Raw genomic sequence first — 21822 nt, forward strand, 5'->3', positions numbered from 1 at the left:
GCAGTTTGCATTCGGATGGACAACTCTACCTGCATGTATTACATAAGCAAGCAGGGGGGCACCAGATCCCCCCCCCCTTCCTATGCACTCTGGCCCTCAGCATCTGGGAGAGGGTTGATCGCGCAGGACATCTGGCTCTGAGCTGTGCATATGCCGGGAGAACCGAACCTTGAGACGGACCGACTCAGCCGGATGGACTCTGACAATAGCAAGAGGCAACTGAACACGAAAGTCCTTCAAGAGATTTTCAGCAGGTGGGGCCACCCGGTCACATACTTATTTGCGACGGAGAACAACCAAACTTGTCAGTAGTCCAGATCCTGGGGGGAGGGGAGGGTGGGGCAGGGTACCGGGGCGGCTCCCTCAAGGAGTGCTCAAGATCCCCTGGGATGGGATGTGGGCGTGCGCTTTTCCTCCTACCCCGCTCATCCACAAAGTTGTTTGCAAGATCAGGCAATCCTGGTGGCTACGCCTCATCCTCATAGAGCAGCAGTGGCCGGGCTGGCCTTGGTTCTCAGACCTCCTGGCAGCTGTCAGCCCAACCAGAAGTCCCTTTCCCACTTGGGGTGCTCCTGGTGCAGCAGTGGGTTGGGGGGCAGTGAGGCTAGCACTTGCAGCCTTGTACCTGAGCAGGTGACTCTTCAATATCTCCAGCTGTCCCGAGACAATCTAGAAATCATCCATGGAGCCAGGAGTCAGGCTGCTGGAAAGCAGTACAAGAGCAAATGGACCAGGTTCTGGTTCAAGGAAAACTGAGTGGACCCGTTATCCTGCACTCTTGACCAGGTGTTGTCTTTCTCAGCATATTTAGCCAGCTAAGGAGTCCAGGTCGACACCTGCAGAACATACCTAGCAGCCATTGGTGCATACAGGAACTCGCACAAGTTTACCTTCTCCTCAGCTAATACAGTAGTAAACAGTCATCCAGCGGGGTTGGCCAGGCTTTACCCTCCTGTCAGACGCCCGCACCCTGTCTGGGATCTTAACATTGTTCTTAGCGCCCTTACGCACAAACCATTCGAGCCCATGGCCACAGTGGACATCAAATAGGTCATGCTCAAAACTGTGCTACTATTGGGTCTTACTTCAGCTTGCAGAGCTAGCGAGATTCAGGCTCTGGTGGCTTCCGAGCCCTACACCGTTTCTTCGGCGCATGGTCGTGCTCCGCACTCACACCAGGTTCCTACCAAAGGTGGTCTCCTCTTTACACATTAATGAAGTGATTGTGCTCCCCACTTTCTTTCCAACCCCCAAGGAAGACGCCAGAAAGGGTCTCTGCTGTTTGGACGGACTAGAACCTTAACATTTTATCTCGACAGGACAAAGGCTTTTTGTAAGACAGATACCTTATTTCTCACTTTTGGAGACTCAAGGCCTGGAAAACAAGCGTTCAAGGCTTCAATAGCCAGATGGATGACTGCTGCCATCCAAGAGGCATACAAGGCTAAGCGCAATGAATCACCAAGGGGCATTCACGCTATAAGGGACAAGGCAGTGGCTCTTGCCTTCAAACGTCACGTACCATGGCAAGTAATTAGCAGAGCAGCGACATGGGCCAATCCTTCGGCCTTCTGCAAGCACTACTGTCTGGATACCCGTGCCAGGGCTGATGCAACATTTAGCCAGGCTGTCATCCGTAATCTGTTTGCATAGAGTATCAAGCTCTCGTTCTAGGGCATTTATATCAGTTGTAGTCACCCATATAGGATGGAGGAAAGGGGGACAGGACGTAGGCGTAATTAAGTGTTACTCACCGGAGTGACTAACGTACTCCTAGTCCATAATCCACTTTCCTCCATACGTCCCACCATCCTTCTCGCTAAAATAGGAGCAGCGAGGTTGAACAGTTCAATACAGTCGGCATGTCAAAGGGGACTGAGGTGTGGAGCCGGTGGGCGGGGTAGTGGAATCGCATGCTCCCGCGCGTGTATGAATTTAAAGGGAAAGTGTTATTTTTCAGGTGAAAAAAGGTTCAGTTCCCGTCCCTAGCGAGGGACGCCTATACAGGATGGAGGAAAGAGGACTATGGACTAGGAGTACGTTAGTCACTCCAGTGAGTAACACATAATTTACATACTGAATCTCCAGTTTTCTACATTCAGGCTGCATTTTCATTTTCTCTATCTCTAGAACCAGCTCAGCTGACATGTTAGGTGCAGGTAGGGGTGAGGTTAGAGGATTGGGCGGTGGGTCAGCAGTTCCATTTTCCTCCATCTCATCATCTACCACATTTTCTGGAAGTTGGGATAAAAGGTGCACTTTGACCATCATTATCTTCTAGATCAATTCTGCAAGTAGGGGTTATATGCCTACTTGCGGTTTGGAAATCCAACAAGTTTTGGATTAACTCAGCTTTTTTTCCTTTTGTACTGAGGCATTTATTTTTACACATTTCTTTCAGTTTTTCAACAGTAAAAGATATAAGAGCTTTTGCCTTATCGTTTTCCATTGTGGACATAGTTTTAGTACTTTACAGTGTAGTGACCTTGAGGGTGGATTCTTTGAGTGCAATACAACAATGAATCAATGTAATCCAACCGACACAAATCCCACCAGCTGTAACACCAGTGTTAGGGGAGTTTTCCTAAAGTCCTACTGGTAGTAAGACTTTAGTAAGCTATCCCAGTGGTTTGTAGATCTCCAACTCTTAGTATCAGTCTGTACTAACTCAGGACCCTTGGTAGAGAGGCATAGCAGTCAGGTGTATTTTAAGAGTAAGATGTGACCTGTAGGTAAGTACACTGAACCTCAGTTAGACATGCACATCAAAGAAACTCTTACACTTATAATTTGTATAAGATTATATATATATATTCTATATCCGCCAGAATCACTTTAAATACTTCAGACGTTTACACTAGAACAGTTCGGAATACTTGAGAATACACTTCAAAGGAAACTTTCACTTTTGTGTTTGTTCGCGGTTACATTTGTAGCAACGTTAGAAAGGGAAAAAAGAATGTTATCATATTATCGGTTATCACACGCTCCTGCGGTTTTTAACAGTTCATACGGTAATACATTTACTGTGCAAACACCTATAGTAAAGTCACGTAAAGCGTGGAAAATGGTTAGTTGGTGTAACATTAGCCTGGTTCAAGGTTCTAGAGAGGGTTTCATTGCCCAGTAACTCTTAAGTCCCAAAACGCGACCCTAGCTATAGGTAGTTTGGAGAGGGCTCAAAGTCTTGACGAGTGTCATGATGCCTACCTCCAAGGAGCCAGGCCGGGCCCAGCAACCCCAGAGGCAGACATCATTTTCCCCAGGGAAGTCTCAGCGGGCCCAAGTCGGGGCCCTTTGGACTCAGTCCTGGCGCCTTAGGCGCCAGGCTCATAGCGGACCCCAGTCCTGGCGCCTTAGGCGCCAGGCTCATAGAAGAGGATATGTGTTTAAGTGCTTGGGTGCACACTTACCTGATGCAGACCTTGCTGCTTCATCCAGGCCCTCTTGAGGCCTGAATGGGACTACTTTACCTGTAGGACTACTTCACCACCCGGGTGTGGTCGGGGAAGGATACATACCTGATTGGTGGAAGGATACATACCAGGAACTTCTTCCAAGGCTATTTAAACCCCACCCGAACAGCCACACGTGCTTCGCGTTGTTCTGCACCTAGCAGCTGGACGCTCACCGTGTCAGCTCCTGCATCCTGACTTCAGCCACGCCTGCCAGCACCCTGGAACGCCTGCAAGGGAAGAAAGGAAGAGAATAGGAGAAGAAAAGCCCTTACCTGCTAAATCTGCATCCTGGAGTCATTTCTCCAACGGCCCTGAAAAGGAAGACATCATTTTAAAGGCATTTTGTTTCGATCGCTGCAGCGCTGCATTTTACTCACCTTTGCAAGGTGCTTCCATCTTCAGCAGCGATCTTCCGGATTCAGCTACGCCCCGGCGCCTAGAGGAAAAAAGACAAGAACAAAGGTGAGAGGGAGAAAAGGAATAAGGAAAGCTCAGTTTCCTTTTAAGTCTTACCTGTTGGATTATTCCCACTGCATTTCGGGTCCTGCCGCTTCCTGGCATCTCCGGACCCCGGCCCCTATGGGGAAAAAGACATAAGCATTAGCGCTTGCTTCAATTAGACAACGAACATTATTATTAAGCTTGAACTTTTGAACAGAACTTTTACAGCGCCTTACCTGAACAGTCAAGCTTACCTGAACTCCCATCAATCCTCAATCCAGTGAAGTAACTGGGTTTCAACGTGCCCCTGCATCAGAAGCAGGATGGAGAGCTCATCCTTCCAAACCCTAAGGTGAGGCTTCACGGGGAATCGTGGAGGAGGTATCGTGGAGGGTTGGAAGGGAGTGGGAGGCTTGAGCATTGTTCCACAGTTGGTAATACTCCCTTTTCACGCACAGGAGGGTATCCAACGAGCCAGGGAAGCCAGAATAGAGGGGCCCTTCCTGTCCATCTTCAGAGTTCTGCGCCTTCGACGCCGCGCCTCCGTGGGAACCAGGTGAGCGTTACAACAAGCAGCAGAATACGAAGAGTTCTTGTGGATTTCTTCCAGTCTCTAGTGTTATAGAAGCAGCAAGTTAACAACTAACAAGGGAGACCTGTTAAGGATTCAATGAAGGGACACAAGCAGCGACTTGAGTCGGAGGTAGGAGGGGGTGACCCTGGACACCTCTAGGTGCACTCCACCGCTCTGTAGCGACTTCTTGGAATCAGTACCCAATACCTTTTTTCCCAACAGTACCTTAGGTTAGAAGAAAATGTTTGTGCTGGATGCTCTGATGTTCTGGACCCGACCTCCGGATTCCTTGGTCTGATGACTGAAGGCAGAACAATGGACGGGATCCCTCAACTGCAGTCTCGAGGGAAGACCTGTGGCACGACTTTCAGCAACTTCTTGGTTCACTCTGTGGTTTAGATGCCTTTTCTGCAGCACCAACAAAGGACACGGATCGTCCGGTCAATCTTCTTCGCTTCCTGCAGTCTCACACTCTGATGAGGGGGTCTGGGCGAGTTGGATCACTGGAGTGTCCATACGGTTTCAGCAAACATTTGGACAGATCCAGCCTTTCCACAACGATGCACTCGAAATGTGCAGCGGGTTTTCTGGTATTGGGGTTCCGCAGCTCTGGAAACTCCACGACCTCGGGAGATGGCTCAATTCAAAGTTTGTCTTGGGACTGGTTGTTCCCACCAGCCAAAGGGAAGGAGTCGTCCTCTTAGGAGCTCCTCTGTTGCACAGAAAACGGGGTCAGAACAGCAGTGGTGGCTTCAGTGTTGCAAAGGGTCTGCAGGTGTCTTTGGTCCTCTTTTTCTTAAGTTACTTCAGCTTCCAGTGGTAGACTTGCTTTTCGCTCCGAAGCCTCAAATTTTATAGAGTTACAGCACACACTCCTCTGCAATCCTTCTCAGCATTTTACAAAAAGGGGAGTTTGGCTGTCCAATCAGGACAGCCAGACCCCCTCTGGGAGCTGGCCCTATTTAGGCACTCTGGCAGACAAAGGTCAGGGGGGGTGGAAGAATCCTCCCCCACTTCCTGCCTGCCCAGACACTCTGGAGCTTAGTCGGGGACGCCAAAGGCAAAACACACACACTGACCTCGCCCTATCAAAATGGTAGAATATCAAAATGGTAGAAGAAGGGCTAACAAAGAGCAACCACGGTAGTAATGGGGAAAAAAGAAGGGAGGCCCCAAATTGGTACTTGGGTACCCCTATTGTGCACTAGCGAGGCTATGGACAAAGTTTGCGTTATAAAAACTGCACAATAGTTGGTTGAACACATCCACTGCCACCAGCCATAACTAGGAGATTGTCTATGTGACTAAAAAGTCACAGGAGCAGAGAGAAGGGGGTTACTAGGTATCCCTTTGGCACTCCACTGAAGGTGGTGTGTGCCATTCTCTCAGTCTATAGAGTTTTGTGAGAGATACTCTATCTTTACGAACGGTAGTTACTAGAGGATATGTAAAAAGAAACTCAAAGGAGGACCCTAAGGGGCCCCAGCAACACTGCCCATAAGGAACTGTGTGCTGCAGTAGTAACAACACAGATGCCTTTAAGATCTATGGAGCAGACAGACTCCATAGTACAAGTAGAGTACAAAGAATAGAGTTCCAAAAGACGGAGCCCACAAGAATGAATGTGTGGAAAAAGGTTCCACTCATTCAGGCTTGAAAGAAAAAGGTCCAGAAGTCCAGCACAAAGTGCTGGTGGTCTCACTAGGAGAGGGGGTGAAGCATAAAAATGAAGAATCTCCCTAACAGTCGTCCCACAGACTAGGGACAGGAGGATCTAATCCACTCCTGGATGGCTCTTGTTCCAGTCGTTCATACTTTCTGGCGAGACCATCAGCATTCTTATGTTGGGTACCTGACCTTTGCTTAATAGTGAAGTCAAAGCTGTGTAGGCTTATGGACCATCCAAGCAATTTTGGGTTTTCTCCTTTCATCTGCATCAGCCACCTTAAGGGTTGGTGGTCAGTTTCAATCTTGAAAGTAGTTCGATAGAGGTATGGTCTGAATTTCTTCAGGGCCTTTTGGGAATTCAAAAACACCAAAAAAGATGTAATACTCCACATCAACCACTGAATGTCGGCCTATACCGAGCATGTGATTCTAAGCAGATGCAAGACGATTAAGGGATCATTTTTGTGTGTCTCTTCATAGTGTGTTTTGGTGATGGCTCCTCGGTTCCTCCTTCTCTGCCAACTTCCAGTGCTACGCAGATGACACAGAACTCTTTTTCAAACTTCCTGCTGACGCTCTTGCATCTTCCATCATCCCTGACTGCCTATCTGCCATCCAGTCCTGGTGTACTTCCATCAATCTCTGTCTCAATGCCAGCGAGACTGAGATCATTCCCATTGGGACCCCCGCTCACTCTTTTTTTCCCCTGTCTCTGGCCCTCCTCTAAGGGATCTCCCCCTGCCCCTTCCTCTGAAGCCAAAAACTTTGAAGTCATCTTCGACTACTCTCTCTCATTCCTCCCTCAAACCCAGGACATTGCTAAGGAGTCCCACTTTCAACTCTTCTCAAAGGAATTTTCCCTTTTCTCACTTGCCACAGAAGCTCAATGTTACCAGAGTCCTGGTTCTCTCTAGGCTTGACTACTGCAATAGCCTTCTTCCGAATCTACCTTCTTCCACTTTACGACTTCTCCAGCTAATCCATAACAGGGCAGTGTTAGGCAGAATCCTGTGCAATTCCCTTGGTGAACACTGCAAGAAGATTAAGACTACGGGAGTAAGCAGTAAACCCAATTGGTAGCAGTCTGCACCACCCAGATTTACCTAGTAGCTGTGGCTGAGCAGTCAGACTTCTCTCAAGATGAGTAGGGCAGTATACAGAGGATACACAATAGGGCTAAAAACACAGTAGAGCAAGCAAACACTGACCAGAGCTTGCTATCAAAAGTATATAATTATTTATTTAAAACACACTATAGATCAAAGAAAGTTCAAACACAATCAGAAAAGTATACACACCTCCCTTAATAATTAGACAAGTCTAGGTCAAAACACCACTATTTGTAAAAACAGATGTGAGCGCATAACTTAGATGGCACTCCAATAATTAAGTTAAAGGGAGTGAAAAAGGCAGGTCATGAAAATAAAACAGTTCCCAACACTTTCCTAAGATCACAGCAAGTTAGCGAAGGCAGAGTCTACTGTAGAGCCAAAGTTCATAGGCCAGGCCCACTTTAAATGGAGCAAGGTGAAATGTGCATAAGATCACAGTTTAAAAAACACTCAAGTCTTTGCAGAAATGTTCAAAGGAGATTGGTTTGATGTGAAAGATAAAGTTAGATGGTCTGGGGGCCAACCCAGTTGGAAAGCCAAGGATTTAAGGGTCACCTTTAGCAATCCACAGAAAGGGAGTCCAGGTGGAACACAGTACCTTTAAAAGTGAGGAAGTTCCAGCGGTGGCAGTTGTTCCTGGCAGCGGGTGCAGTTTGTGGTTTCGACCAGGGGAAGAGAAGATTTCGTCGAGGAGGAAACTTGGAGTCGTTGCACTGCCCAGGGAAGAGACCAGTTGCAGAGTTCGTTCGGTTAAAAGGTGCGTTCCTTTTATTCACGGTCACACTGGTGAAGCTTGGCTATCCGACCGCCGGGATGCTTGGCACATCGATTCGACCAAGGGACGTCCTGGAAGGCGAATGGCGAACTGGTTGTTCCCACCAGCTCAAAGGGAGAAGACTCTTACAGCAGAAGATCTTCTCTTGTCGTCGGGAAAGTGGTGAGGTTGTTGCAGCAGGGCTCCACCGGTGGTGTCGTTGCAGATGGCTCAGCTTCTCCCCTCTTCAGATTTCTTAGGTCCTGTGGCGACTTCTGAAGTTCCAGTCCCAAAAGCCCTGCTTTTATGCAGAAAAACCCCCATTCAACAGCCTAGCTGTCACTCATACATGCTAAGTGGCGAGCCGGGCGGCTCACCACTGGGCCAATCAGAACAGAGTGCGACTTGGGTTGCTAAGGCAACACAGTCCAGGGTGCCAATTCCCCCACCCACACATACTGTGGAACCCAGACAGAGTGGCACCAGTTGGAGGGCTTCTGTGGAGAAGCACGCCAAAAAAAGTGGAACAAAGGGCCCGACCTTGGTTGGAGTTACAGAGACGGACACAAACGCCATTTTGGAAAAGAGTTCTGGCGAAAAGACCCAACTGGTGATTTTATATTAAATAAATAAACCAGCGGTATCTTTAACATTGCACCAAAAAAGTGGTGCGTTTAAAATCAATGGAAAAATCCCATAGGAAATATTCCGGTGGAATATTTTGCGTGGTAACCACTGCCACCAGCCAGAAACTCGACAAGGGGGGACTGGACAGTGCCCCCTTGGAAACAGGCCCAGGGGCAATCTAATTAACCCCTTCCAGTACTTCCACAATATGATGGTTTGTACTGGTTCTGTTCAGAATTTTGGACTAATAAAGCCAATGGTGTCTTTACATGCCCTGGAAGACAGTAGTCAGTCCCAGGGTATGGAGTCTGTTTGTGGGTCACTATGACACCCCTGTGTTACTGCACTGAGGGTGCTGTGTAACACATACACTAAAACAGATGATACCCTATGGAGTAAGACCCCATAGCCCATAAGCACACAATGTCAAATCATGCCTAAGAGTGGGAGGAAAAGAGTCACTCTTAGCAGGAGAAAAAAACAAACCCCATAAATCCAGCAAAGCTGCTGGGGGACTCGCTAGGTTTGGGAAATTAGCCTTAGAAGAGAATTCTCCCTAACAGGCAGCAAGACTTATCCTTGGGCTTAATACTCGGCGTGGAGAAAGCATTCAACTCTGTCGAATGGCCCTATCTTTTCGCGGTCCTGAAACTGATGAGACTAGGGAATTACTTTATCAAATTGATCTCGCTCTTATACAAATGTCCCCGATCATCCATCATCCTTGGTAATTCGAACTCCAAGCCCATAGAACTACAACGGTGGACCAGACAGGGCTGTCCCCCTCAGCTTTAATATTTGCCCTAATTATGGAACCCTTAGCGTCAGGGCTTTGCTCTCGTCAACTTCAGAGAGGCCTCACTCTCGGACCACATAAATTGATAACCTCTCTCTATGCGGATGATGTAATCCTGTTCATTCGAGACCTAAGCATAAACCTGAATGCCATTATGCAGGAAGTCATCAGATTTGGCAACGTGTCTGGCCTGAAGATTAATCAAACCAAATCAATAATATTCCCCCTGACACCAGACACTTTAAAGTTCACAGATGACTATGGGTTCACATGGGAAAATGCCCACGTTCGATATCTAGGGATCTCGATGTCCCTCAGCCACCAGGACGTCTTCAAAGATAATTACAAGAAGGTACTGGGGTCCCTTCAAGCACAAATAGATGGGTGGAAAGCACTCCCACTAACACTGTGGGGCAGGACCTCGGTGATTAAAATGGTGGTACTTCCTAAATTGCTATACTTGTTTACTAATATACCCCTATTGCTACCACAGTCCTTTCTGAGGAGTGTTGGAAGCCTAATGCTCGAGCTGTTGTGGGTGGGTAAACCAGCAAGGGTGGCATACACAACACTCATATTACCGACATCCCTCAGTGGTCTGGCCCTCCCGGCCTAGAGAGATACTATTGGGCAGCCCAGGCACAGTTTCTAAGCTATTGGTACATGACTCATTTTATCAGACCACACGTGCAAGTTCAAGTTCAACGGGCCCTGGTGTCTCCCAATCTGCTCAGGGCGATTATCTTAGGCCAAGTTCAACGGGCCCTGGTGTCTCCCAATCTGCTCAGGGCGATTATCTTAGGCCATCTTCCAGTAACCCAAGCCACGATAAACGTAGTTCTTACCACATATGAGATCTGGAAAAATCACTCGATATATTTGTGTATTTTAGACTCCGGTACACCCTGCAATCATTCTTCCCAACCTTCCCACAACAACCTCCCACCTGGCAATTTTTACATAATACAGTCCAAGCCCAGGGCGAAGGTAGACTTGTCTCAATGATATACAGATCCCTGCTATCGGACACGGTGCCCAAGAACACCCGCACAAAGGCAAGATGGGAAGAATCGCTACAAACCATGATAGCAGACGAAGACTGGTCATACATTCTCCGACATACTCAAAAGGTGGCACTAAATACACGCCTCAAACAGATTCACTTCAATTATCTCCACCAAACATACTGTACGCCAGCCAAAAAATATAGGCAACGTCCTTGACTCAGAAGCCTCCTGCAAGAGATGCGGCACCCCAGCCGCAAACTTTCTTCACCTAGCCTGGGACTGTCCCGCTGTGTGCCGTTTTTGGACACAGGTCCTGCAGACAAGAGCTGCAATTATTGGAGAGGACCCGACACCTATCCCTACCATAGCCCTCCTTGGACTAACGAAACACCTCTCCCCCGAAGTGAGAAAGCTCGCGGACACCCTGCTAATACAGGCGCGCAGACGAGTGGCTCTGTCATGGGGATAGGGACCAGCCCCCACCCTGGCGAACTGGTTGAAACACATCATGTACTACCAAGACATAGAAACTAAGTTCATCAGAACACTAACCTTGCATGCATGCCCCCCCGATATTTGGGGACCATATATCCTTGATTTACTCTCCTTATCCGATGAGGATACCTCCCCAATCTAATCTCAAGAATCCCTCTGATTGGCCTTGCCAGCCACCCTATTTTGCAGATGAACCCGACTGGGAGTGACTGCATGAAGACACCATATCCTCTGGTTGCAATTGCTGTGGGGCAGAGGGGAACCGGGGAGGGGGGGGGAACTCTGGGGCGCAATTGTTGTTGCATCCACTTGGATGCAGTATTGTTACTATCTGTTGAAAATCTAAACATTTACAAAAAAGAAATCCTTGGTCTTAAGCCGAGGGACCGCATCTCTCCTGCCCTAAAAAGTCTCAACTGGTTCCCGGTTGCGGCACAGATTAAATTAAAATACCTCTGCATCATTCACAAGGCTGTCTGGGGCCTGGGACCACACTATTTGCAACTCTCTCTTACTAAATACTCTCCCTCTAGACCCCTGCGGTCCTCTGGCACCAACTCTCTGTGTAAAGCGTTTCACTAAACAGAGGGCCGGAGGCCAATCACTTTCTTCAGCTAGCTCCATCCTATCGAACAGCCTCCCCCCTCACTTGTCGCCTTGAGCAGGACCTCATCAAATGCTGGAAATTCCCGAGACCATTTCTCTTCGCCTCCACCTTCCCTTTGCCCCATCTCTGCTTATCTCACAGTCTCTGTGATTGGTGGCCAGGGCCCTTATGTATCTCTCAGGGAACCTAACCTCCCATACCTATTCGCCCCAGCCTCTGCCTACCTCTCAGCACTTGCCTTGGCGCCTTCCGGCCTGCTTTCTGTAGGCTTACACACTTGATCTGCTAATCACACACGAGCACGGACAATCCACCACTTACCCCAATTTCCCCTCTTCTCGCTGCACTTGCACATTCTGAAAACTCACAAGGCATAGTAGGTCCGTCTCTATCTTCCACTGTATTCATTGTTTTTTTCAATCCCATGCTCCTTCCCTGTTGCTTTGTGGACGCTTTGAAACAGAATGGACTTACTGTATAAGCGCCTAACAAATGCGCAATAAATAAATAGCTACTTTAAATTCTAATCCGGAAATATAAAATGTCTTAATTAGTATTTGTGTACTCCTGTGTTGCTTGATTTAGTGGTGGTAAACTCTACTGTTACACTATCCCATATCTTCTGAAGTCTGCCTTACAGCAGTCTACACTTACCTTGATAAAGTTTGGCTACAGTGTAAATGACCCTGTTCTTCATGGTCCTCTGTGGAGGTTCAGAAGAGAGGAGAAACATTTATTGAAAATAAGAAAATGCCTCCCATTCCCTAAGCTATGGGCTTCCCTACCTAACACAACTAACTAGGGCGCTTGTCGTCAGTTTTGAAGTCCAAAGTAAAAGTCATTCCTCTGTCCAAAACTAATCTGCTCTGACACTACCACTCATATTAAACAACCGAAGTCCAGGAGAATGACTCCCTTCTCCTGGGGTGGTTTCTCAGCAAGTATCTATCAATATGGAATCTTCAGATAGTTGTTGGCCATCTCTCATAATAGTCCATTCAGTTCACTTGTGGGACTTTTTCATGCCCCTTAGTTTCCTTTCTCTTGGCTTTTCAAGTCCCTCTGTATAGATGCTCTGATACCTGTAGGTTTATTTCACTCTGTCCTTCTCATATGAAGTTGATAGTCTCTCTCTCTATGACATCAAACGTATGATTTGAGGATTATAAACAATCTGCTCTTTAGCAGAAGTCATAATCCTCTAATCACTTGGCCTTTCACTGGGATGTGTGCGATTTACCCAGTGACTAGTTTCACTCTTCTTTTTACATGGTCTTTCTCTGGGGCGAGTATGATGAACCCAGGAAAGATTTTCCCTCTTCTCATTACTTTGTAATTCACTGGGACGAGTATTATGAGCCCAGTAATAATTTTCACTCTTCTTGCTACTTGGTTTCTCAATGGGGCGAGTAGCCTGAGCCCAGTAATGATTCTCATTCTTCTCGTTACTTGGTTCTCACTGAGACGAGTAGGCTGAGCTCAGTAATTATTCTCACTTGTCTCGTTACTTGGTTCTCACTGGGACGAGTATGCTGAGCCCAGTAATGATTCCCACTCCGTTCTCTTACTGGGACGAGTACGATTACGCCAACTGTTATATTTGATTTTCTGTCTGTGGCTATTATGATTATGCCAATCGTTACAACCACATCTCTCCCCGGGTCTCCTTCTGTCCCCTTCACCTTCCTTGTAATAGGGCTGTGTCACCGAGTTGGCGTTGTTCTTCGTTTCTCTCCCTCTTGTCAGGATTGCTCTTGTGCTCGGTTCCTATTCTTCCTCCGACATGCTTCGTTGTGCTTCTTGATAAGCGTTATCGGCTTTGAGATGGGTTTCCTCTCTCGGCCTGTTTCGGCCACCACTTCTCTCTCTCGGGGGTCCCTCCTGGGACTCAAGACTCTCGCTAGTCTGCCCCTCGAATAGTGCAACTCGGTCTTGCAGATCCTCTCCAGCCTTCACTGTGTGTTGCTCCTGGGACTAGAGTCAGGTTGGCAGTTTCTCGCTAGACTGCCCCTCAAATAGTGCATCTCGGGCACCTGTTCCTTCCAGCTTCTCCTCTGCATGAGAAGCGGCAATCTCTCGAGTTCACCAGCGTCCCTCGCACAGCTACCGGGTCTCTCGCTGACGTTCTCTCTCTCCTCCCACTTTTATGATGCTGCTCTGGGCCTTCCCCCAACCTCACGTGGAAGTCCTTCTGTGTTTTAGTCATTTTCGTTATGACTCCATTGGTTTCTTTGTCTCAGTATCAAGCAGGTACTTTTCTTCACATGAAACATCACAGTAGTAGATGTATAAGGATTCTTACTGTTTTCTCCCAACAGGATTTATGTTATTGGGTTGCTGAGTGAATTTGGAAGGGAATTCCTCATCGGAACGGGAATTCTTGTGTGGGAGTCCCTCACAAGGAGATCCTGCGTTCCTCTATGGCTCAGGAGGGTATCGCATAGCGGAGCCACCTCCCTAGCCTCACAAGGAAAGGCTCACCCCTGGGGAGAAGTGATTGAATTCCACGATTCATCACACCTCTCTGAACCTTCCCTGAGGGCTGATTCTAAAAATCCATCTCAACACCTGTAAGAGAGTTCACTTTGCGGCCCTTTGCCAACCATAAACATTCTTAAGAGATGCATTCACCCAACTCTCCCATGTTGCACTGTTTCTTCTTATGTTGTCTAAACTTTAAGAACTGGGAAGGGGTCTTATTAAACTTAAGCCTTCTTCATGATGCTTTCATACATCTCTTGCAGCATCCATGTCCAGAGCTGCTCCACAGCCTCTGGTGAAGGATCTACATTATAAAATTGAATCCCAAATGCTTGAATTTAAAAATTGCAAAGCCCACTTGATCACATTTTGTAATTCCAGCTTTTAGGATTTTGCCTGTTTGTCCCCCGCTGGCTATTTATGGGGGACACTCCCGCAGCCCATAATACCGAACTAGTGGAGCGGGGGACTCCCTCCACAATCCTGCTCCCCTTGTTCGTTATTATGGGCCATAATCTTTATTACCAGGCCGAATTCACGGAAAATGCGTACAGTCTTTTTTTTTTTTTTCTCCAGGATTTTGGGGTCAAGGCATGTAGCCTGTTCCTTGCTTTTCACCCCCACAATCTGCAAGCCGTTTCAAATGAACTCAGCCATTCCAACACACTATTGCCCACCTCATAAATAATAAGTCCTAAAGGAATGCAGCATTATTTCAACTGTTTTTTAGTCTTGGACAGTAGTCTGTGTATCAAAAGATTATCCAAGCTGTGTTTGATGAAAAAATATATGCCCCATACATGAACAGTTTGTGCATAAAGGTCAACTGTACAAAAGGTATAAAAACATTGAGCATTGTTATATAAACAGTAAAGGTGTCCTAAAGGCACCCAAGACACCTTCGCACAGGTAATACAGTGCAATTGTTTATATAATATTAAGCACTTATTTAGAGTTTAAAATGAAAAGGTTTATTAAAACACCACCCTCCCACCCCCATATAGGGTTAAGGTTATAATTCAATTCAGTGTCTCAAGAAGTTAAATGTTCAGTCGTGGGTCCCAGGTAGGTAATGTTTTGAGTTGCTTATAGGCACTTTTAAAGAGTTAGAAACTTGTCCCTATAGGAGATAACGGACTAACCACATAGATAAGTCATGGTATTAGGAACACAAAATGTACATTTGTCTCACAAGGCCCCAGGAGCCACAAAGGCAGTAGGAGAGTCAGAAGATCCCCACAGAAGAGCCTCATGCTCAGGTTACTCCTCCAAAGGCAAGAGGAGGGAGGGCTACAGAAAAGGGACACACGCTCTGAGAGAGAACATCTCAGTCAAGGGGGGCTTCAAAAGGGGTATGCAAGCATAGCTCAGAATCCCAGACATCGGGTGGGTCAAAGGGCCCATGTAAGACTACTCACAATAAATAATGCTACAGAGTAACTCCAGAGTTCATGGACATAGGGGACTGATTCGACACCTAATCTGCTTAGGTGTCTGTTTTGGTCTGCAATTGTGAAAGCAGAGTCGCAGAGGGTGACCGGCTCTATCTAAACAGGCTCTTCAACAAAGCTACCCACGTCAGAGAGACGACTGCATATGAAGCCATCGAGTCTAAACAGGACACAGGCAACTCAGGAATGGCAAAGGCCTCAGCACACCTAGCCAGCTCAGTCTACAACCAAGGGCAGCAGCAGGACCACTAGACATGATGCCCTTCAAAGGAGTCTGCACAAAGTTTGAGCAGCATGCAATAATCACTCCAGTGCAGGCACTCTAGGCGCCCTCCCCTTTCTCAGGATAATTCAGGGGAGCTGCAGTAAAGTGGCGAGGGTGGTGAACAGTGTGTGCACACTGGCATAAGGGAGGGAGGGGGAGATTTCCCTCAGCAGGCTTGCCTGTGGTCAAAGAGAGACAGAGGTTCTCCTTACGAGTTTCTGGAGTCTGCAAACCAGCCTTTAGAAGAATTCTCAGCGTCCCTCATAATCTGTCTGCTCAGGATCATCTCCATTGATTGACTAAAGAATGGCTTCTACCCATCAGGTATACACATCTGCAACCAGGGCTTGACCCAGCTTGTCAATCACTGGCTGTTCAACAACTAAAGAATGAGCAGTCGCCCAATCCTGGATTGCCAGCCAACTTCCTCTTGCAACATCACACATTCAGGGAAATTGGTTAGGTCATCTGGTAAATCTCTATTAGACTTAACTGGATCACATTAATTCAGCCTTCCATTGCAGCCTCTGTACAGAGCCTGTAGGTGTTAATGACTAATATTGACCTAATATGGTAATTATCAGAAATTGAAAAAGAAAGACAGCCAAGACAACAAAGCAAGTTGTTCAGGTCACGTGGCTTAAAAATAGAGACAGCCATTTTGGCTACGACACAGTTGAAGGAGGCTAGCTTCAAGCATAAAAAAAGATGGTTCACCGTAGTGTCACCAGTTAAAAAAGTAAAATAAAGCTCAGCCTGTACCAAACACACGGCTTGGGTGGGGAGACACCCATGGATAAGAACATGAGGTGCAAGGATACCCCTTTCCATGGCAGCCATTGGGACTACCAGTGCTTCCTATAAAGATCTACAGTGGTAAGTTAGGTGTAAAAAGAATTCAACTTACTCAAAAGAAAAGGTTAGGAACCTAAACCAAACAAAAAGACTGGATGTCTCACAGATTGAGTCTTGAAAGCAGCAACATAAATCTTCACTGACCTACATGGACATATATTAATCAGCTTGTGGCATTTCTAGATCAAGTTTTCTTTCATGCCCCGTTAGCTGGTTCTGGCAGCAGTATTTAGTTTTACGAGCCACACTTATCAACTGTTGGGGATTATCTAAATGTAGGGTCCAATGTTTTAACTTTCACACCCATTGGAGAAAAGACATTTGAGTGGGCATTTACAATTATATCTAGAAGTTTGCACTTCAAATATTTCTTGAGATGTGAATGTGATTTTATAAACCCATGTTCATGAAACCTTTGAGTCTCATCAGTGGATCTCAGATTTTGGACAACTGCCTTCTTTGTGGCAGTTACTTTGGCTCAAAAGGTAGGTGGATTACGGACTCTTTAGATGCAGCACTCTTTTTCTGGTGTCCCATACAGGAATAGTGCTTCTTGGAACTTGTCTTTCTTAACCAAAGCAATATCTGACTTTCATATTTATCAGGACATTATTTTGCCATATTTTAAATTCTTAACCTGGTTTGTGACACTGATCGGTCCCTTTTATGCCCTGAATATGTGCAGTGCTCTCAAGTTCTACATTAATCGCACTAAGGAATTGCGATCTTCAGAGATACTATTTGTGATATATGGCTGGTTCTCTGCTGGTGCAAAGGCATCAAATCCATTGTTGCACGATAGATCTTGTTCTGTAACTTGGGATGCTATAGGCTAAGGGGCCTTCATCCAACAAAGGGATGCATGCACATTAGGTCAGGGCTGCGTCTTAGTCTAGGGTTTTCTCCTGGAAGAAATGGATATGGTTGCTCTTTTGGCCAAGCCACCCTCCACTCATGCTTTTTGTAAGCTTTTCTCCATTAACACAAGCTCCAGGGTAGATAGATATCAGTTTGGCTAGGTAGTTCATTTCAATTTTTAGTTGAACCTTGGCCTGTTGTTTTTCAACTTATATTTATTTTCCATTCTCCCATCTTGTAGGGTGATTTACAATATCCCATAATTAGTCTATATTCCCTTTTCCTACATATGGCACTCACGCCATGCCCCCTAATAATTTTCCACTGCATGTTGATAAAAGGACTAACAGGTGGGTGGGGTTAGCGGATGCGAGTGTGGTCCCATGAAGACGTGCAATTGTGATTTCCACTCTGTACTGAAAAAGGTGTTTCATTGTTAGTTAGCTGGCACCTGGCAAAGCATTTAAATCATTCATAAGATCGATGATCAAGGGAGGATATATTTTATCAAGAACTATTGTTACAGGTCAGTAAAATTTCATATGGGGAGGTGAAATGCTGTCCATTTCACTCAAAATGCAATAATATTCCGACATTAGTGACAGTCGTTGCTTTCATATGTAAAGAGCTGATAAAATGTTCTATTGTGCTGCCTTTTTCTTTTCCCTTACTCTGTGTATGCCTCCCTCTCTTCAGCTTGCACACACTTTTCATGCTGTTTTTCACTGTCCATTCTCCTTTTTACTCATTCACTTCTGCTCTCTTGCACACCTTACTCTTTGTTTCTCCTGCTTCTATCTTTCCTAATTCGTCTCTCCCTTTGCTGTTTTTTTTTCCTGCCTCTGGTTTCTGGGTTTCTGCCTGTGCAGCTGTGGTCCCATCCTACGGTGGCCCATACGGTAGGTGTTGCTTCCCTTTTCTATCCTGCACACTCTCATTTAATGTGCTTTAGTTTTTTCCTGCCTGCGCCTTCCTACTGCCAGTGGCATCTTTCTTCTGCCTGCACCCTGCACTTGCTTATTGCTGTGCTTTTGTGTAAGCCTCACCAAGGAGGGGTTGCAGTGGAAAGAACCCCCTAGGCCTCTTGATCAACAGTTTTGATCACTCCATTCTGGCTCAATTTTTCCTTGCTCCATATTACTGCATGCTCACTGGGCATCGACTGTCTGTAAAACGTGCATGAAAATCCATTGACTGGTTCAGACTCACAAATGCAATGAAGCTGAGACATGTATGTTAGGGAGAATTTTGCACAGGCATCCAGCGAGGGTTCTGTAAGCATCTCACCTAATGGTAGACTAGTGTCACCCAGAAGGCATGACCAAACTCTTAGGATAACCTAGCAGAGCAGTCAGTTATTCCAAATAACCACCACAAAAGGATACACCACACTGATATACTGAAAAATATACACTTTATTATAAGGTCATACATATAATGCGCTATACTTTTAGACATTCAGATGTGAGTGCAGAGTAGGCTCCTAGACAATGAAACACAGTAACACCATCATAATTTGAGCCCAAGAAGTCACACAGAACAGTTTCCTGCTACACTCTTAAGTTTTGTTCTTAAAATGTATGCACACTGTTAAGGCAGTTTTTGTACCACACACTATCGAGGGTGCAACAGCCATTAATCCTGGGAGTAAGGCTAACACACCTAACAAGAAAAAAAGTCAAAACCTCTCGTGGCGAAGGTAACTTGGTCAGAGTGAAAAGGCTCAACTCTCAGGTAGTAGGTCGCCATAAAGGTACAATTAGTCCACATACCTATTCATAGAAAATTCTCACTGTACTGAAAAATATACCCTTTAATAAAGTAACACCTACGTTATTGGGACTTGTACCACGCACCGCTACCATTTTTCATGGCCTTCAGGCAGAGGTGAAAAGGAAGGGGTTTGGGGCGGTTAGTGGGGTCAAGAGGGAAAAGCGCGAGAGATCTTTGATGTGCTGTTGGCCGCTTCAGTTCGGGAGAAATTGTAACTGTATGGTGGTATAATTTGGTAGATTGACATTTGTGTGTTGTATGCAAGAGTTCCAATGTGTTTTGAGTGTTGTGAGGAGACGGAAGAGTGTTTGTAGTTTGTTTTGAATTTCACTGCTGTGCTGGAAAATGCTGATCCCACACATTTTGTTTAGAGTATTGTTTGTGTTTGAGGCGGATGTTGTTGGTGGATCTTGGTGTTGGTTAGTAGAAGATGATTTTCTCTTGTATGCATTCCGCTCCTTGGCCGCGGATTGCTCTGTATTATGCAGAGCATTTTGAAGAGGATTTGTTTTTTGACTTAGAGGCAATGCAACGTTCTCAGGGCTGGTGTGATGTGTTCTCTTCTTGTGAGTTTAAGGAGTATTCTTGTAGCTGCATTCTGTATTCATTGTAGCTTCCTTAACAGGAATTCTGGCATTCCAATGTAGATGCTGTTAGCAAAGTCTATTCTTGACATGACGAAGGAGATGATGGCAAGCGTTCTGTGTGTGAAGGAAAAGGAGGGAAGTATTTTCTTTGTGTGTAGGTGGAAGAAGCATTTCTTAACTACTGCGTTAACTTCTGGCTCTAGTGTTAACTCATTGTCCATTAGGATTCCAAGATTTTTGACCACCTTGGACGGTTCTGGCAAGTTGCCTAGTTCGGCGTGCCATGGAATGTGTTGTTTGTTTGCCAGGTCGTCGAGTGTAATCATGATTTCGAGGGGATTGGGTACTCCGACGTATTCCATATCTATGACAGGTAATCACCACAGCTGTGCTGCTTCGGAAACTTTTCCGGCGTCTGCGTCCTGCGTCGATGACGTCGATGCGCCGACGTCGAGGACCTCCTCCGACGTCATCCGATGTGATAAGTAGGACGCACGACGCCTGTAGCCTCAGTTCCGTTTTTTCCGCGAACGTGTTGCTTCGTGTTTCTCGGTTCTAAGCCTCGACTCTTTGGAGTTCTGTTCTTTCTGGTTCTTCGAACCTGTTCGTTTGTGTATTTCTTCGACGATGTCTTCCACTGCGTCGTCAACCCCGCGTCCGGGCTTTAAGAAGTGCGGGGAGTGCGGGTCCAAGATGTCGGTGACTGACTCGCACGACGCCTGCCTCTGGTGCCTCGGGGAGGCCCACGACACGGATGACTGTATCGACTGCCTGTCGCTCACGTCCAAGGCCTTGCGCGAGCGTAAGAAGAAATTGTCGGTAGGTCGGGTGTCCAAGCCCCGGAAGTCGAAGTCGGCGGGGCTTTCGACGGATGATTCGAGGGGTGACTCTCCGCGTCATCGTCGGAAGTCTCGTCGGTCTTCTTCTAGGAGTCGGTCTCGCCACTCCTCCGCCTCTTCGAGGCATTCTCGGAAGCGCCGACACCGGTCGCCTTCCAGGTCCTCTTCGGAAGACTCTGCCCGGCCCGTCGGTTACCCCTCTAGCCGTGCGACGCCGGAGGAATGGGCTTCCTTCGGGAAGAAGATGTTGGCGATTCTTGAGTCGCAGGGTACTCAACCGTCCGCGCCCCCGAGTGGGGTCGGCCGTGTGAGGTCGAGAGCCACCGCTCGCAAGAGTGGTCGGCGCGAGTCACGGGAGAGGTCCCGTTCGGACAAGGAGGCTCGTTCTCGCCGTACCCGTTCCAGGTCCCGGTCCTCGACGCGATCGAGACCGTGTGCACCTGTGATGTCTTCGAGGAAGACATCGACGCCTGTGGCGTCGACAGGCTTTCTCGAGGCTCCGGCTCCGAGGAAGTCGTCGAAGCCGTCGACGTTCAGGTCGTCGAGGGACACGCTCGGGGCTCCGGCTTCGAGGGCTGTGTCGACGCCACCGATACTGGAGGCGCTGCATCTGACGTCGACGCCGATTTCGTCGACGCCGATCCTCTCGGCGCCGATCCTCTCGGCGCCGTTGCCGGTTTTCTCGACAGCGGCGCCGATTCGCTCGACGCCATCGACGCCTTTTGTGTCGGAGGTGCCCCGTGTCTCGGGTGTACCCCCTAGGAAGGCTCTGGCGAAGAGCAAGCACTCTCGGGTGCCTTCTTTTCGCCACCTGGAATATATTTCAGAGGCGGATGAGGATTCTGATGGCCTGGTTCCTCGTCAGGTGCCAGATGACATTGTCTCGGGCCATAGTCAGTTTGACGATTTGAGGCAGTCTCTGCATGATGCCAGTGGACTGGACACCTCTCCGGAGGTGGAATTTTGTCGGCCTGAGCCTGGCTCCCATGCCGATTCCTCTTACCGGCGCCTTATGGCTAGGGTTTCTGAGTATCTGGGATGGTCTGCTCCCCCAGGGGAGTTTGTGCAGGATGACCTGACGGACATCCTTGATGTTGGTCCCCCAACTGACCCGGTACTGCCGTTCCTTATGGCTTTACAGAGAAGGGTGGCGGCGGCTTGGACTGCTCCGGAG

The 21822-nt window shown here is 47.3% G+C and overlaps 1 protein-coding gene across 2 annotated transcripts in view; it reads left to right on the top strand.

The window, feature by feature from the left end:
* Positions 1 to 21822, top strand: part of TMEM184B (transmembrane protein 184B) — a 905911-nt gene that overhangs the window by 716569 nt on the left and 167520 nt on the right. The window contains exon 9 of one of the 2 annotated variants that reach the window (XM_069652978.1): positions 18319 to 18348. The exons of the other annotated variant lie outside the window; for it this stretch is intronic. Within the exon in view, the coding sequence (XP_069509079.1) occupies positions 18319 to 18348 (30 nt within the window). The remainder of the gene's footprint in view (positions 1 to 18318; positions 18349 to 21822) is intronic. 2 annotated transcript variants of the gene reach the window in all.

The sequence above is a fragment of the Ambystoma mexicanum genome, chromosome 3q (assembly GCF_040938575.1).
Source record: "Ambystoma mexicanum isolate Mex_15411 chromosome 3q, UKY_AmexF1_1, whole genome shotgun sequence".
NCBI classification, from domain to species: Eukaryota; Metazoa; Chordata; class Amphibia; order Caudata; family Ambystomatidae; genus Ambystoma; species Ambystoma mexicanum.